Source organism: Natrix helvetica, assembly GCF_964273705.1.
Source record: "Natrix helvetica genome assembly, chromosome: 2".
NCBI classification, from domain to species: domain Eukaryota; kingdom Metazoa; phylum Chordata; class Lepidosauria; order Squamata; family Natricidae; genus Natrix; species Natrix helvetica.
Window position 1 is genome coordinate 18,910,143 of NC_138552.1, and position 16,369 is coordinate 18,926,511.

At 43.2% G+C, this 16,369-nt stretch overlaps 1 protein-coding gene across 1 annotated transcript in view; it reads left to right on the forward strand.

Moving 5' to 3' along the window:
- Positions 1-226: 226 nt before the first annotated feature.
- The window catches only part of TARS1 (threonyl-tRNA synthetase 1), a 32,937-nt gene continuing 16,794 nt past the window's right edge, over positions 227-16,369 (forward strand). The window contains exons 1-8 of the mRNA XM_081942231.1: positions 227-389; positions 2,193-2,273; positions 7,135-7,325; positions 9,504-9,627; positions 10,829-10,950; positions 12,185-12,302; positions 15,082-15,146; positions 16,031-16,109. Coding sequence (XP_081798357.1) covers positions 369-389; positions 2,193-2,273; positions 7,135-7,325; positions 9,504-9,627; positions 10,829-10,950; positions 12,185-12,302; positions 15,082-15,146; positions 16,031-16,109 — 801 coding nt within the window. The 5' untranslated portion in view covers positions 227-368. The remainder of the gene's footprint in view (positions 390-2,192; positions 2,274-7,134; positions 7,326-9,503; positions 9,628-10,828; positions 10,951-12,184; positions 12,303-15,081; positions 15,147-16,030; positions 16,110-16,369) is intronic.

Below are 16,369 nucleotides of genomic sequence, written 5' to 3' on the forward strand. Positions count from 1 at the left end.
TCCTCAGTCTTCAGCACGGACGAGCGCCAACCCGGCGCCCGCCAGAGCAGCGAGAAGCGCAACCCAGAAGAAAAGCGCTGCCTGCGCGCTCGCGGATCCTGGGAACGCCACTCCTACCCATCTAGAGGGCGCTTCTTGGAAGGCGGGGCATCTCCGGCTGCTGAGGCCGGCCCCATCCACCCGGCGCCGGCCTTGCACCGCCCAAAACTCCGCCCAGGCAAGGCCGTCCTTCTCGGGCGCCGAGGGGCGGAGAGCTGCGCGCAACCCGGCACCGCGTTGCATCAGCCAAGTAGGCGGCGCTTCTTTGCTGCTTCCCGGGCGCACTTGACAAGAGGTCCTGCGGAGAGGCTCGTCCTGTAGACGGAAGGATGGAGGCGGCCGAGCAGCAGGTAAGCAGAGCAGCCCCTGAGCGTCTTTTCTCGGGTCCGGCTTCGCTTCCCCGGCTCCTCTCGGGGCTGCCCACGGTCGGCCTCGTTTGGGTTCCGAGAGCGCCCCGACTCTCCAAAAGGCGTCCCAGGCCGGTGGGGTGAAGCGGACTTTTCCTAGGATCGTTTTACTCTTTCGCCTTCCCTTGTCCCCCCCTTGCTCCTGACCTTTCAGTGTGCTGGGTTACAACTCCCATAAGGCTGCTCAAGGATCAGGCAGGTGGGGCAGGTTGGGAGATCCCGGAGGGGACAGACTGGCCTACTGAAAGCCACGTCTCTAAATGAAATGAATTGAAATAAAAAATATTTTGTTTTTCTCTCTTTCAGTTTAATTCTTCACAGGACTTTCGTTTTCTCTTCCCGGGTGATGGGTAGTGAGCTTTTGGGAGATCTTATGTATATTATTATTATTAGAGTTTTAAAAGTGACAAGCAGCGTTTCAAATGATTGAAATCGAGGGAAAGGACTTCTATTTTTATTTTATTTTATTTTATTTATGATTTTTCTCCCTATGAATTGATTCCTACTTTCGTTTTCTCTTCTTCCCTGATGGGTGGGTGAACTTTTTTTGGGAAATCAGGTGATCACATATTGTGCATATATTTCCATGGTGATCAGATTGTATCTCAATGCAACCTATATTTTATTTCCTTGTTCTGATTAGAATCATTCCAATATTTTATTTATTTATTTATTTATTTTATTATTTTCCTCCCTATGAATTGATTCCTACTTTCGTTTTCTCTTCTTCCCTGATGGGTGGGTGAGCTTTTGCGGGAAATCACGTGATCACATATTGTGCATATATTTCCATGGTGATCAGATTGTATCTCAATGCAACCTATATTTTATTTCCTTGTTCTGATTAGAATCATTCCAATATTTTATTTATACTAATTCAAAAGTTTTAGATGCTGCTAATGCATCTGGACCAAATTAAGAGGTGTTTTAATTGCAATTTTAGGCAGGGCTAAATATATTGCAGTAACTCAGATGGTTTAAAAGATGAATGGAAAAAAACTGCTTTCTTCTCCTCCTTCTCACCCTTCTCTTCCTCCTCTTCTTCCCCATTTAAGCCCCATTGACATCCAAAAATGAGAGTTAACTGTGGTTTTCAAGCTGTGATTGTACCATGATATAAATATGATCTGTAAATCAGGGTCAGAATTATATTTTGTTTCTTACATCATTCAGATATAACTTCCAGTTTTTAATAGTAGAAATGTTTGAAGAGGTGGCTAAAAATAGAGCCATTTTCCTGTCATCATGTCAGATAAATCATATAATTTATTTCTAATTGTGTTGCAGTTGATTATTCATGTTCAGTAGAAAAGTTGCAACATCCACTTATGTTGATTTTTTTCATTAGCTGAATTGCAAAATATTTTCAACTTAAATACTCGAATGATTTCAAGACCCATCTCTAGATGTTCTTTTATTTATATTTACTTCAATAGACAAAATGTTTTTCTATGTGAGTTTCTGACTGATGCATTTGATCAGAATTAACTTGGACACTTTCTTTGGACTTCTTAAAAGTGAGAACTGCACATTCATATCTGTATTGTGTATCTTTTCTTTCGATTTACTAAGAAAGCTATCCCTGGCTAATGAAAATAGCTAAGATTTTATATTAGTTAGACTGCACTTGTACTCTATATTTCATTAATAAAAAAATCCTTGAGGTTCTTGGTGTTTTTTGGACGGAGCACTGATTTGAGAACATTTTGAATTATGTGGCTTGATCACTTTCATTTGTTGTTCTAGATTCTTGTCCAGAAGGAGAAAAAGAAAGTTTCTGGAGAGAAGAAAAACATGGAAGGAACTGGTGACAGCAGTCGTTCTGAGGTCTGTCTCAATTTCATTTAATGCATGCATTAAATATTAGGTAAAGGTAAAGGTTCCCTTGCACATATGTGCTAGTCGTTCCCGACACTAGAGAGCAGTGCATCTCTGTTTCAAAGCTGAAGACCCAGTGCTGTCCAAAGACATCTCTGTGGTCATGTGGCTGGCATGACTAAATGGCAAAGGCGCATGGAACACTGTTGCCTTCCTACCAAAGATGGTTCCTATTTTTCTACTTGCATTTTTTACATGCTTTTGAACTACTACCGTGTTTCCCCGAAAAGAGGACAGGGTCTTATTTTATTTTTATCCACGAAATATGGCCTTGGTCTTATTATCGGGGGTGGGGTGGGTCTTACTTGCACCGGCCGAGCGGCTGGCCGGCACTGCTCCGATGTGTCCTGTCACCGCCCTGCATCGGGTTGGGCTTTCTTTGCGAAGGGGACAATCTGGGGGTGAGAGAGAGTTAGGAAGCCTGGGTTGGTGTGGGGCAGTTTCTCCAGTGAAGCGTCTGATTCATCCCCAGGGGTGGGCGTTTTGCTTCCTCTCTGCCCTGGCTTGGAAGCTGCAGAGGAAGCCTGCCATGCCCGGGGAGGGGAGGGAGAAGAGACGACAAGAGGAGCCACGTCTCGCTCCACACCTCTTACTTCTCCTCCACCCCACCTGCCACCTCTCTCGCTAAAGAGACAGTGGGGAAGGGAAGCAAGCTGGATTCTGTTAGCATCCTGTAAAAAAAAATCTCGCGAGTTCAACTTCCCTGGACAAAACAGCGAGGAACACGACGGAGCTGCAAGTCTCGGGTAGGACGCATGTCTCGCAGCCCAACTCCTCCCACCCCGCCCCAATGCTAACAGAATCCAGGCTGCTTCCCTTCCCCACCATCTTTTTAGCGAGACGGGGGGGCAGGTGGGGGGGGGAGAGAAGCGAGACGTGGCTCCTCTTGCTGCAGGCTTCCTCTGCAGCTTCCAAGCCAGGGTAGAGAGATGACGAAGGGTGAAATGTTCACCCCTGGGGATGAATCAGATGCTTCACTGGAGAAACGGACCCACGCCAGCCCAGGCTTCCTAAATCTCTTGCTCCCCAGATTGTCCGCCTTGCAAAGAAAGCCCAACCCGATGCAAACGCCGCCTCCAGCCACCTCTTCATCCTGGTGAAACTACGTTTTGAAAGGATGCTCTGCAAGTGGGGGGGGGGGGAGGATTTCCTGCACATTGGCAGCGGCGTCTCCTCACAGGGCTTCTCCCGATGTCCCAGGTGCGAAGCAACATCCCGTAAAGGAAGGCATGGAAATCCATACAACTGGGGATGTCAGAAAAAGCCTTGTGAGAAGACGCTGCTGCCAACGTGCAGGAAATCTCCTCCCCCTCCCCCTTCAGATAGTCTTGTGGGCTGGCCGGAGGGGTATTCAATGAACTTGGCTCTGTCTGTGTCTCTGCAGGCAGCAGTGTAGGCAGCATCTCCTCGCAGGTCTCATTCTTCTTTCTCTTTGGCTGATTCTCAAATATTTTCAAGCAAAACAGTGCCAAGAGAGGGGAGTATCTCTTCTCCCTTCCTTGCCAAACTTTGCGTGTAGGCGTAACGTTTCACAAAGCTGGCTCCCTCGCTTTGTGTTTTTTATACACATACCGACATACCCACCCTTCCTGGGAATGCCACTCCCAAGATTCCGTTTCCAAGGAAAGAAGAGCGCTGGGGCCGCACTGGACATTCCCCCCTGCCCTGACTCCTGTCAGCCTCAACTTTGCTCCTGAAACCCTGCGGGCCACTTCTCTGCTTGAGCTCAGCCGAAGGGGGGGCTGAGAGCAAGGGCGAGATGAAGCTGATTGCTTCCCCTTTGCCTCCTCTCCCAAAAGCTGTCTCAGGCGCAGCCACTTTTGCAGCAGGAGACTCAAGCCGGCCTTCCGAAGGGTACTGTAGCAGCAGCTATCCACAGTTTTCACTGGGCCACGTGGGTCGGGACGAAATAATGATGATGATAATAATAATAATAATAATAATAATAATAATAATAATAATAATAATAATAATAATAATTTTTATTTGATTAGCCGCAACCCTCTCCCGAAGGACTCGGGGCGGCGTACAATCAAAACAAATAAAAATACACATAAGACAAACATATATACAAAAAGAACAGAGACATATACATATGTGCATGGAGGAGAGTTGACTTATAAGTGAAAGACAATTAAAAACACAATTTAAAATCCCCTTAAATAAAATTACTAAATTAAAAAAAACCCATCAGGAGCGATACGAAGTTATGGTTGAGCCAGGCCAGCTATTTGGAAAAGGTGGGTCTTGAGCTTGACACGGAAGGAGCAGAGGTCAGTAGTGGTCCTAATATCCGGGGGGAGGTCATTCCACAGGGCTGGGCCCGCCACAGAGAAGGCTCTGCTCCTAGGCGCCGCCCCTCGGCACTGTCTGGTGGACGGCACCTGGAGAAGTCCCTCTCTGTGCGAGCGGATGGGTCGTAGGGATGTATGGGGCAGAATACGATCCCGCAGGTAACTAGGTCCTGAGCCATGGAGCGCTTTAAAGATCGTAAAACAATTGTGGATAACTGCTGCTACAGTGCCCTTCGAAAGGCCGGTGCGAGGCGCGTGGGGTGCATCACTTGGCCTCCTGCTGCTTTTGTGGCCGTAATCAATGGCAAAAGCAGCTGCACGTGCTGGATGCCACGGCCTGAGCAGCACCCGCAAATCAGCTGTTTTTTGAATGGCAGCCAGATTGGCTCAACTGATCCGATTAAGGAGCCGAGAAGCGCTGAGGTTACCAGGGAAGGGAAGGGCTTCCTCCTGTACTTGCCACGGCATCTTTCGCTGGGGCTGATTTTCGGGGGAGGGGGTATATTTACACCCACCTCAAAAACCAAGCAAAAACCAGGCCTGGGCTTATTAGCAGGACATGTCGTATTTTCGGGGAAACACGGTAGGTTGGCAGAAGCTGGGACAAGTAACGGGAGCTCACTCACTAGGGATTTGAACTGCCAAACTCCCAACCTTTCTGATTGACAAGCTCAGCATCTTAGCCACTGAGCCACTGAGTGCCTCAGTATTAAATATTATACAGTCACTAATATTTGGACCTTGAATATGTTTATTAGGAAATCAAATGTCCCAAATTCATTAAATATTGTACTTACACACCTACTATTTCTGCTCATGATTTTGTCTTCATTTCAAAACAGTAAAAAACAAGCAAGCAATTAATTTATCCTTCTGTTTTATTCCTCCCTTCGCCAATCATACGTAACTGCCTCAACTTATCTTAAGAACCTTACGAGAAAATACCTGCACAGTAGTTTTGGTTTTAGCAACCACAGTTGGGGTTGGCAACTTGATTGTCAAGCAAAAAACCTGTGCTTTTGACCTTACTTCAGGATTCCTTTGCTTTACAGACCTGTAAAGGTGACAAATGCAAGGATTGGTCGCAAGGATTGCAGTGATTTTTCATCACTGTTGTAACTGCAAATAGTTGCTAAACAAGGCAAATGCTAAATTATGACTTCCTGTACATAATTAGGTCTTGATGCCCTAATTTTTACAGGCCTATTCATGTAATTTTAAAAAATACATTAAAAATGTATATATATATTTAAGGGTATAGCTTTGAAAGGTGGTTTAATTGAAATGTGCTGGACACTGCAAGGAAATTTGCAGATCCTTTCTTTTTCTATATATACATCTTGGGGGGATTATTAGATAATATGTGAAAACAACCTTCTTGGATCAAAACAATAAATCCCAAATTGTGTTTCCATCATTAGATGACCGAATATCTTTGGGAAAGTTTGAAATATTGCACACAAAAGTCAAGACTTCTCCCAACAATTGCTACTTGTGCTTATCAATGCAGAAGAATTTTTTTTAGTTAAAACAGCTAATTCTACGTCAATGTGTGATTGTAGTATTGCAAAGATTTCTAACTGATGGTTGTGTTCACCACTGAAAGAATGGCTGCTGTGGTGGATAGAAATAAACATTCATATTACTAATCAATGTTTTTAGTGCATTTAACACTTTTGAAACATTTTATGCATGAGATCATTCTCGAGAAGTTGCTCATTTGGGGCGTTTCTGTTCTAAGCACCCACCATTTTTTCCAGTTCTCTTTTAAGAATCCTTCCACATTCTGTGTCCACTGCCCTCAGTGACACGGTTAGTCATTACAGAGCTTTGGGGTGGAGAGAGGAATCATTCTTGAGGTTTATTTTTTCTTGGACGTTTTGTAAACCTCAAATCAAATTATTTAATGCTCGTAAACCAGCATCATAGACCTCAAGAATTTCCTTCAAACTTTCTGAAAGTTCTCCTTTTTGGGGGGAAGAGGGCTATATAAAATTGAAGGGTCCTTGGTGCTCTCTGAGCTTGGTTACTTTCTCGCAGACATTTCATTACCCAACCTCTCGATGCGGTGGTGAAATTCAATTTTTTTTTACTACTGGTTCTGTGGGTGTGGCTTGGTGGGCGTGGTGTGGCTTGGTGGGTGTGGCAGGGGAAAGATACTGCAAAATCTCCATTCCCATCCTACTCTGGGGCCAGCCAGAGGTGGCATTTGGCGGTTCTACGAACTACTCAAAATTTCCGCTACAGGTTCTCCAGAACCTGCTGGATTTCACCCCTGTCTGGATGCACTGATGAAGTTATCTAGTATGGTAGCGAAATGTCTGGGAGACAACAACCAAGGTCAGAGAGCACCAGGGACCCCTTCATTTCAACCCAAAGCTACAAATATTCTCCTTTATTAATATATAAAATTATTTAGACTGCCCTGAATAAAGAAGATACAGGAAACAGAAGGTACTTAATAAAGGTAGGCTCCAGAATATTCATTTTTCTTTACCTTTCTTGATCCCATGCAGCTTAGTCCATGGCCTGACTATATTAATCAGCGTTTGGAAATGTACCATAAACTTAAAGCAGAACATGATAGTCTTCTGGCAGAGCGAGCCGCTAAAGACAGCCAGCCCATTAAAGTGACCTTGCCCGATGGCAAACAAATTGATGCTGAATCCTGGAAGACTACACCATACCAAATTGCCTGTGGGATCAGGTAGATTTTTACCTTTAGAAAATTCATATTGAATTTACAGCTCATAGATGTGTGCATTTAATTTTTAATCACGTCCCAACCATGTTCTTCTCAGTCACTCTTTATGGCACTCCATTTTTCTGTATTGAGGGAACATCTTAATGACTTCTCTACTTATTGTACGCAGGAATAAACCGATGTTAATGGTTTTTTTTTTAATTTAAATGTAACACAGTGATGCAATTTTAATACAAGATCTACGCATTCTGTGCTACTTCGTACAGCTCAGGAAAAGTATTTTGAGGAAAAAACATTTAAATAAGACAATTATGTAATTTTTAAAAATCTAGCTATGTTGTTTTCTGATCTTGTAGATGCCATGCGGACATTTCTGGCATTATAGTTAGGAAGAGATCAGAAGTGTGACAACAGGAAGTGAATTAGGTGTTGACAAAAAAACAAAAACAAATATATAGTCCAGATGTTGCTTTGTGTTTGTATACTTTATTTTATACTTCATCATTAGTTATTGTCCTTTCTAATTTAATCTGAAATCAGACGCATAGCCAGTGTAGAGCCTCAATAGAATTTACTTCTCCAATTATACTTTTTCCAAGGCTGTTTGTTGTTACTTTTATTTTAGGAAATATTATGATTTTTTAAAATGGTTAAAACCTAGCCTTTAAAATCATTAATCAGAGCAATAGAACCAAAGGGACACTCCAATGTGCTCTGAGCCTGTGGCCCCCAACCTTCTGGGCACCAGGAAAAGGTTCAGTGGAAAGAGGTTTTTCCATGGCCCAGAGGGGGCTCAGTTTCATATGCTGCCTGCATCCTGCAGATGGCGCTTTCTCCTATTTACGTGGACTGGTTTCTGGCATGTCATGGACCGGTGCTGGCGCTCTAAGTGTCCCTGGACCTTGTAAAATGCTTTCTATTGTTTTCTTGTTCAATGCATTCCCTCAGTATTTTTCATGGCAGCATTGTCTGGTTTTCATAGGCCATTTGTTGCCATTTCTCACCTTGCGTGTTTGTGACATCTGATGAGATAAGTAGTCCTGTTCTGATAAATACCACATATCGTATTTTTCAGAGTATAAGATGCACCTTTTTCCCTCAAAAAAGGCTGAAAATCTGAGTGCATCTTATACACCGAATACAGCATTTTTTGCCTCCCGAAACCCCACCCCCTTCATCAAAATGGCCATGCAGAGCCTCTAGGAAGCTTTCAGAGTGTTCCTGGGGGGCTGGGGAGGGCAGAAATGAGCAAAAAACAGCTCGTTTTTTGCTCAATTTTACCCCCAGCCCCCAGGAGCACTCTATAAGCCTCCTATAGGCTATCCATGCATTTTTTGACAAAAAACGGGCAGTTTGTAATCATTTTGGGGGGGGGGGTCGTTTAGGGGCAAGCTTCCTAAAGGCTATTCATGCCCTTCTTTGGGGGAAAAAAAACGGGCCCGTTTTTGCGAAAAATGGGCTGTTTGGGGGAGGTTTGCAGAGTGCAAAAACTTTTTTTAAAAATTTGCCTCTTCAAAACCTTGATGCGTCTTATACTTCAAAAATATGGTAATATACTTATTATTCAGGATCAGTTTGAATACATTTTCAAAATTCGTCTCAATGCACGTTCCAAAAATACCTTTGTACTATAAAAAAGATACACCAAAATAACACATAAATAATTACCTGATATCAGGGTAAAGGTAAATGTTCCCCCAGTACATATGTGTTAGTCATTCCCGACTCTAGCTGGCAGTGCTCATCTCTGTTTCAAAGCCGAAGAGCCAGCGCTGTCTGATGACACTTCCGTGGTCATGTGGCTAGCATGACTAAACGCCAAAGGCGCACGGAACGCTGTTACCTTCCCACCAAAGTGGTCCCTATTTTTCTGCTTGCATTTTTACATGCTTTTGAACTGCTAGGTTGGCAGAAGCTGGGACAAGTAATGGGAGCTCACTCCGTTACGCGGAACTAGGGATTCGAACCGCCAAACTGCTGAGCTTTCTGATTGACAAACTCAGCATCTTAGCCACTGAGCCACCCTGTCCCATCGATATCAGGGTATATTACCTTATAAAATAATATTTAAATAATGAAAATGAGTTTGGGGATTTTCCCCCCTGTTGCCATTGTGAATAAACAAGCAGTAGAAAATTTGTGTTAATATGCACCAACATGATTACTTTTTTATACTTTTAGTCAAGGTTTAGCTGACAACACTGTTATTGCTCGAGTGGATAAAATGGTTTGGGATCTTGATCGTCCTCTGGAGAAAGACTGTACCTTGGAATTACTCAAGTTTGATGATGAAGAAGCTCAAGCAGTAAGTAATCAATTCAGTTGTATTAAAGGAACAGCCTGAGCAGGTGGGAGCACCTGGCTAACCTGTCCAGGATTGGAAGCTAAGTCAGTGCTTGGCACAGAGTCTCTGAGATTCACGGACAGATCTTCACACTCCTGAAATGAACTAACTAATGAACAAATGAACAAACAAATTGTTTCCTGCAAAAGCCCACTCCCCTTTCGCTCCTCTTTTATTTCCTATGGGAGGGGCAATTCACCATCTACCCGTGGCTTTACTCCCAAGTCGACCCTGATTTCTTAGCTGTTTTTTTTTCTGGCAGCTCCGCGCATGCGCACATTGGGAACAGGCTCCAGCTGTTCCTCTGCCTCACTGCTGTCTAGCTCTGAAGGCAGCTGAGACCTTCCAGATGGCCTTGGCCCCATCTCTGCCTCTGACACAGAGCCCTGACCTGAGCCTTCCCCAGCCTCCATGACTGGCCCATGTTCCTCCCCAACCTCCTCACTGTCCGACTCTGTTGCCATCTCTGCTGGCTAGGGCCACAGCACCTAGTTTGTGCTTGGGTGCAGAGATTTCCAGGGTGTACTTCTGTATGGCCATCTACTTGTGTGGTCATCCCCAAAGATAATATATTGAGTTAAACCCCAAACTTGATTGAAAGAACACTATACAATAAATAAGGAACATATCAATGTTTGTAGTACAAATAGAGAGGAAGGAGAACTTGAAGTCTAAAGAAGGAAGGGTTATCATTTGGTGGGCATGATTGGCCTGGAGTTTTCAAGTTTTCTTTTAGTTTTTTTTGTCAATGAGAATAAACTCTGCTAATTCGATGTTAAAGTTCATATCAGTTTTTCTCACCTTTGGCAAATTCAAGGTATGTGGACCTCAAACTCCAACTCATGCTGTCTGAGGAATTCTGCCTATACATCTTAACGTTGCCAAAATGAGAAACACTGATTTATACTGTTCATTTATTTAATAAGTTTATATACATCCCATGTCACCTAGAGGCAACCTTAGGCGGCTTACAACCAAGCAACACAATAAAACTTTAAAATATATGTAATATTAACATTAAATGTACTATAGTCTGATAATTCATTAATGTCTCAGGGTGGTAGGGAATTACGTTGGCAGACTTAAATTTGACAGCATAGCATTAATTGGAGTCTACAAATACAGGTATGATGTGCTCTCTTTGTCTTTTCTCCCCTGTTAGGTGTACTGGCATTCTAGTGCTCACATAATGGGCGAAGCCATGGAAAGAATATACGGTGGTTGCTTATGTTATGGTCCACCCATAGAGAATGGATTTTACTATGATATGTTCCTTGAAGATGGGTAAGCTTTCTGTGTGTATATGTTTGTGTATGTGTGTTTGTATGTGTGTGTGTCTATATGAGGAGCAAAAGGTTAAATCCCATTTTCCTGGATGAATTGAGATTAGGATGTAATGACAGGAGTCCTTGATTTATGACTACAAGAGGGAATAGAATCAGAGGTGAGCTTCCCATAATTTAACAACCAGTTCGCCTAGTGCAGAACCAAAAATGTGAGCGTGCGGCTTTGAAAACATGGCAATTTCAGCACACTTTCTCAGGCAGCCGCAGCGAGTAGAGAGGGCGAGATGTGGAAATCAGCTGGGCTGCGTGGGCCGCGTGAGCCAGAGAGAGTGAGATATATAGGATGTCAACTCATAAAGTTGCCATGGTGAGGAAAGGGAGGGAGCGCATTCCACTCATAACTTTGGCTAGAGTCGGATCTCAGATTACTACAGCAGGCTTGTGAGGCGTGCACCTAGTTGGAGAATGTGATTTATGACACAGACTGAGGGGAGGGAAGAACCAGGGGCAAAGTTCAGCCATAATTAAAATGAGGTCAGATCTGATAGCAATAGGGTATTGCCGAAATGGTGTTCCTAATAAATGACTTGATTTCTTTTGAAACTTAGCTCGAGACTCATGAATTAATTAGGGCAGTGGGTCTCAATCTTCCTAATGCCACGATCCTTTAATACAGTTCCTCATGTTGTGGTGACCCCCAACCATAAAATTATTTTATGTTTTCCATATTTTTTTGGAAATATGTGTTTTCCGATGGTCTTCGGCGACTCCTGTGAAAGGGTCGTTCAACCCCCAAAGGGGTCCCGACCCACAGGTTGAGAACCGCTGAATTAGGGCATCTTTTGGAAACCTGACATAGGACAGGATATAGCCGGGGCAGGTGGGTGGGCCCAGCCGATGGGCGGAACTACTAGTTTGCCTGAATCGGTCCGAACCGGCAACAGCCCACCTCTAAATAGAACATACATCTTTTATCTGCAGAGATTATTGTTTCTGGTTTTTCGCCAGATGCTGCCTGTAAAAGGTTTAAAATAAAATACACACTGTTGCTTTGTTGGTGGAAGTTTTCAAACTGAAAAGATTTTCTTTCTTTCTACTTTCCCCTTGCCTTGAGTGCAGGGAAATCCCTCTTGAGCTGGCAATTTGCTTTTAATGATGACTGTTTAAGAAGCAAACAAAAAGTCAGATAACAATAAGTACAATTGATATTGATACATCTTTGTTTATTTCAGGGGTGTGTCTAGCAACGACTTCCCTGCCATTGAAGTCTTGTGCAAGAAAATCATGAAAGAGAAACAACTTTTTGAGCGACTGGAAATTAAGAAGGAAACTTTACTTGATATGTTTAAGGTAGACTCTAAAATATGCTCTCATGCCAACTTTAGTTTTTAGAGGAGCATTTGGGTATTTTTGCAACACCTTTTCTAATTATATGACATATTTCAACTGCTTTTTAAAGAGGCAGTTGGTATCTTTAGCATCTCAGTTTTTGTAACCTTGAGTGTCACCAGAGGCTGGTTGAATCCATCCTTTTCCTCTGTTTAAACTATTACATTATTTCTAGTTCAGTTACTCAGACACTATGTTGAATGTGGGATGTCATGTCTGCAAAATCACGTGAAGTGTTAATACCACTTTATAATGCCTTGGTAAGGCCACACTTGGAATACTGCATTCAGTTCTGGTCGCCACAATGTAAAAAAGATGTGGAGACTCTAGAAAGAGTGCAGAGAAGAGCAACAAAGAGGATTAGGGGACTGGAGACTAAAACATATGAAGAATGGTTGCAGGAACTGGGTATGTTTAGCTTAAGAGAAAGAAGGACTAGGGAAGACATGATAGCATTGTTCCAATATCTCAGGGGTTGCCACAAAGAAGAGGGAGTCAAACTATTCTCCAAGGCACCTGAGGGTAGAACAAGAAGCAATGGGTGGAAACTAATCAAGGAGAGAAGCAACTTAGAACTGAGGAGAAATTTCCTGACAGTTAGAACAATTAATCAGTGGAACAGCTTGCCTCCAGAAGTTGTGAATGCCCCAACACTGGAAGTCTTTAAGAAGATGTTGGATAGCCACCTGTCTGAAACGGTATAGGGTTTCCTGCCTAGGCAGGGGGTTGGACTAGAAGGCCTCCAAGGTCCCTTCCAACTCTACTATTGTATTGTATAAATAGGCCTTCCATTAATGCAGGGTTTTCCAACCTTGGCAACTTTAAGATGTATGGACTTCAACTCCCAGAATTCCCCAGCCAACCATAGAGTTGAAACCCCATGCGTCTTACAATTGCCATGGTGTAAATCCTTTCCCATCAAATACAGAATCCTCACTTTGCAAGCCTAGTATGGCTTCATTATCATCCTCTTTTAACAACCCCATAATCCCTTGGGGGGGTGAAGTTTGGGCAACTAAATGGAACTGAGTGTTTACTGGCCGGATGCCCTTCCTGTTGCCAATGCGGAGTTTTGTTCAGCAGATATAATTGTGCCCAGAGAGAGAAATATCTCCCTCTACCTAGGATTAAACTCACAGCTTCCTGATTGTGAGGCAAGAGCTCCACCTCTGTGCAAACCTAATATGGCTTGATGCTTTGAAATGAAGTGTAAACACAGGGCTGGTTTTTATAAGAAAGCTGCAGAGATCTAAGCAGGAAAGAATTCCCCTTAATGAACCTTCCCCCTAATGAACCTCCTCTGTGCAAACACTACAGTGTGTCTTTGTATCTACATCCCTTTCATTTACAGAGTTGTGAAATGACTTGCAGTAGGAAACATTAGACAACAATCATTAGGCTGTTGGTTTGAGCTCCGAGCTTGGCAATTTGGTTGCAAACATTCCGTCACCATTCGGGGGGACATCATCAGTGCTTTTTGAGTTTGAGACACAACTCAAAACGCACAGACAACGTCTCCTTGAATGGTGACAAAACGTTCACAACCAAATTGCCAAGATCGGAGCTCAAACCAACAGCCTAACTACCAGCCCAAGCTACCTACTAACATTTCAACAACGCTTATTGCTTATAACCTCCTCATTTGCAACTATTTGGATAGCAGGATGCTGTTGTGGCCTTTCGGGCACCGGAAGCAGCTGAATCAGAGGAGGAGGCGTGGGACTCGGGGTCAGCAGCAGGATAACCCAGGAGCTCTGAGGGGGGAAGAGGGAATGGAGCTGGCAGAGAGACAGAGACAGAGGCAGAGCCATCCGTCAGAGCTCAGATGAATAGTCAACAGCCCCCAGGTCTGGAGGTGGTTGATGAAGAAGAGGAGGAACAGCTGGGTCCAGTGCCTGATGTGTGGATGCGCAGAAGGCAGAGGAAAGGAGAGCAGTGGAAAGCCATGGGCCGGTCCTGGGGAAGGAAGAGCCACCACTGCTAGCGAAGCCCCAGCTTAGCTCTGGGGATAAAAGGCAGGGGGCGGAGATGATTAGGTGTGGCAGACAACTATTGATCTTCTAGCTGGATGGACTTGTTAGCCTGCAAGATAAACTTTTTGCTGGGGCTGCCGGCATTCCTAGTAAAGGAAACTTTTGAATTCACGTCAGAGGGTTTATCGTGTTTGGGAAGCTGGGTCAGAACAGATGCTTAGCGACTGTTAACACAAAAAGGCGGACTTACGACCTAGATTTGACATTCTGATGGTCACTTGGAGGTCACATGACCGAACTTTGGGCAGTTGCAATATGGCTGCACATTCAGCTGTTTGCAACATCCTGCTGTCATGTGACCACAGTTTATGATGGTTTTGCTGAAAACTAGCACTTCCGGGTTTGGGCAAAGCCGCACCCGTAGCAAACTGTAGCAAAAACCCTATTTAGTATTGTTACGATATATGACCATAATCAACAGGCTCCATTACAGTGGTATGTCGAGGACTAGTGAGAATCTTGATGGTTTCCCAGCCTTTGGAATACATTACTATGAAGGGAATGCAAGATGTAATGCGTGTTTAAATTCATAGTGGAAGTTTTATGGAAAGCACAGATGCATGAAGAGCTGGCTCTCATCCGCCTATTTTTCAAAGAATAGAAACGTATGTTTCTTATGGGTAAATAGAATAATGTTTGTTTCAATATTGAATTACAGGCACAAGTAATTAACATCAATTCCGTTTATTTTTTAAATTTTCAAACAGTACAATAAATTCAAGTGTCGGATCTTAAATGAAAAAGTCACCACTCCAACTACTACTGTATACAGGTAAAACAAAAAGCAAACACCCACCTAGCCTGGATTTTCTATCACTAACTGTAGAGTTCCCAGTTTTAAACAAAATTGTCCCACTTGTAATTTGGAAAGTATAGGCTCTTTCACCAAATACCTACCATGGAGTGTCTACCCAGTCATAACAACACAGAATATAGCCAATTGGAACAATTTATCTCCGCTACATACCTTAATCCAGTATTTTGCAATCATGGTAACTTTAAGATGTGTGGACTTCAACTCCCAGAATTCCCCAGCCAGCCATGGGAATTCTGGAGTTTGAAGTCCACTTCAACTTCTTAAAGCTGTTATGGTTGAGAAACATGGCTGCAATCCCTCAAGATATTCTCTGACCATTTACCTTTCTCTGTTTTCTGGGCAGGAAGGCACAGTTTCAAAGAAAACCATGATTTGCAACAATCTACTGTTTTATTTTAAGTGACACGGTGGCTCAGTGGCTGAGACGCTTGTCGATTAGAAAGATCGCCAGTTCAGCGGTCCGAATCCCTAGTGCGGCATAATGGAGTGAGCTTCCATTACTTGTCCCAGCTTATGCCAACCTAGGAGTTTGAAAGCATGTAAAAATGCAAGTAGAAAAATAGGGACCACCTTTGGTGAGAAGGTAACATGTTCCATGCGCCTTCAGACAGCACTGGCTCTTTGGCTTTGAAACGGAGATTATCACCACCTCCCAGAGTCAGGAACGGATTAGTACATATGTGCAAGGGGAACCTTTACCTTTGCTATTTTATTTTATAAGAATGTCAGTCTTGATATTATTAGAGGCTGATTGTTGCATATTCACTTCCCTTTTAATAAAAATAAGTCAGTGCTTATGAGACAATTTCAAGAAACTGAATCATATCATTACCTTTTAGGTGTGGCCCTTTGATTGATCTTTGTAGAGGGCCCCACGTCAGACATACTGGGAAAATAAAAGCCTTAAAAATACATAAGGTAAGAAATTAAATTTCATCCTGTAATTATAGTATATGTGGCTAGATTTTCACGACAAGAGCTTCAGGGCAATTTATTTGGTTGAGTTTTTAAAATCCAGTCAAGACTTCTATGGAAAGATGCATTGATTAGGTTTAGACTTAGTAGAATCATTGGTGTTTGGTTTGAAATAACTGCAGTGCAAAAAATATTTTTAGAAGTTCTCTCTCTTTTACTGAAATGAAGAAGAGCAATTTACCTTTTAAACACCTAGAAATACT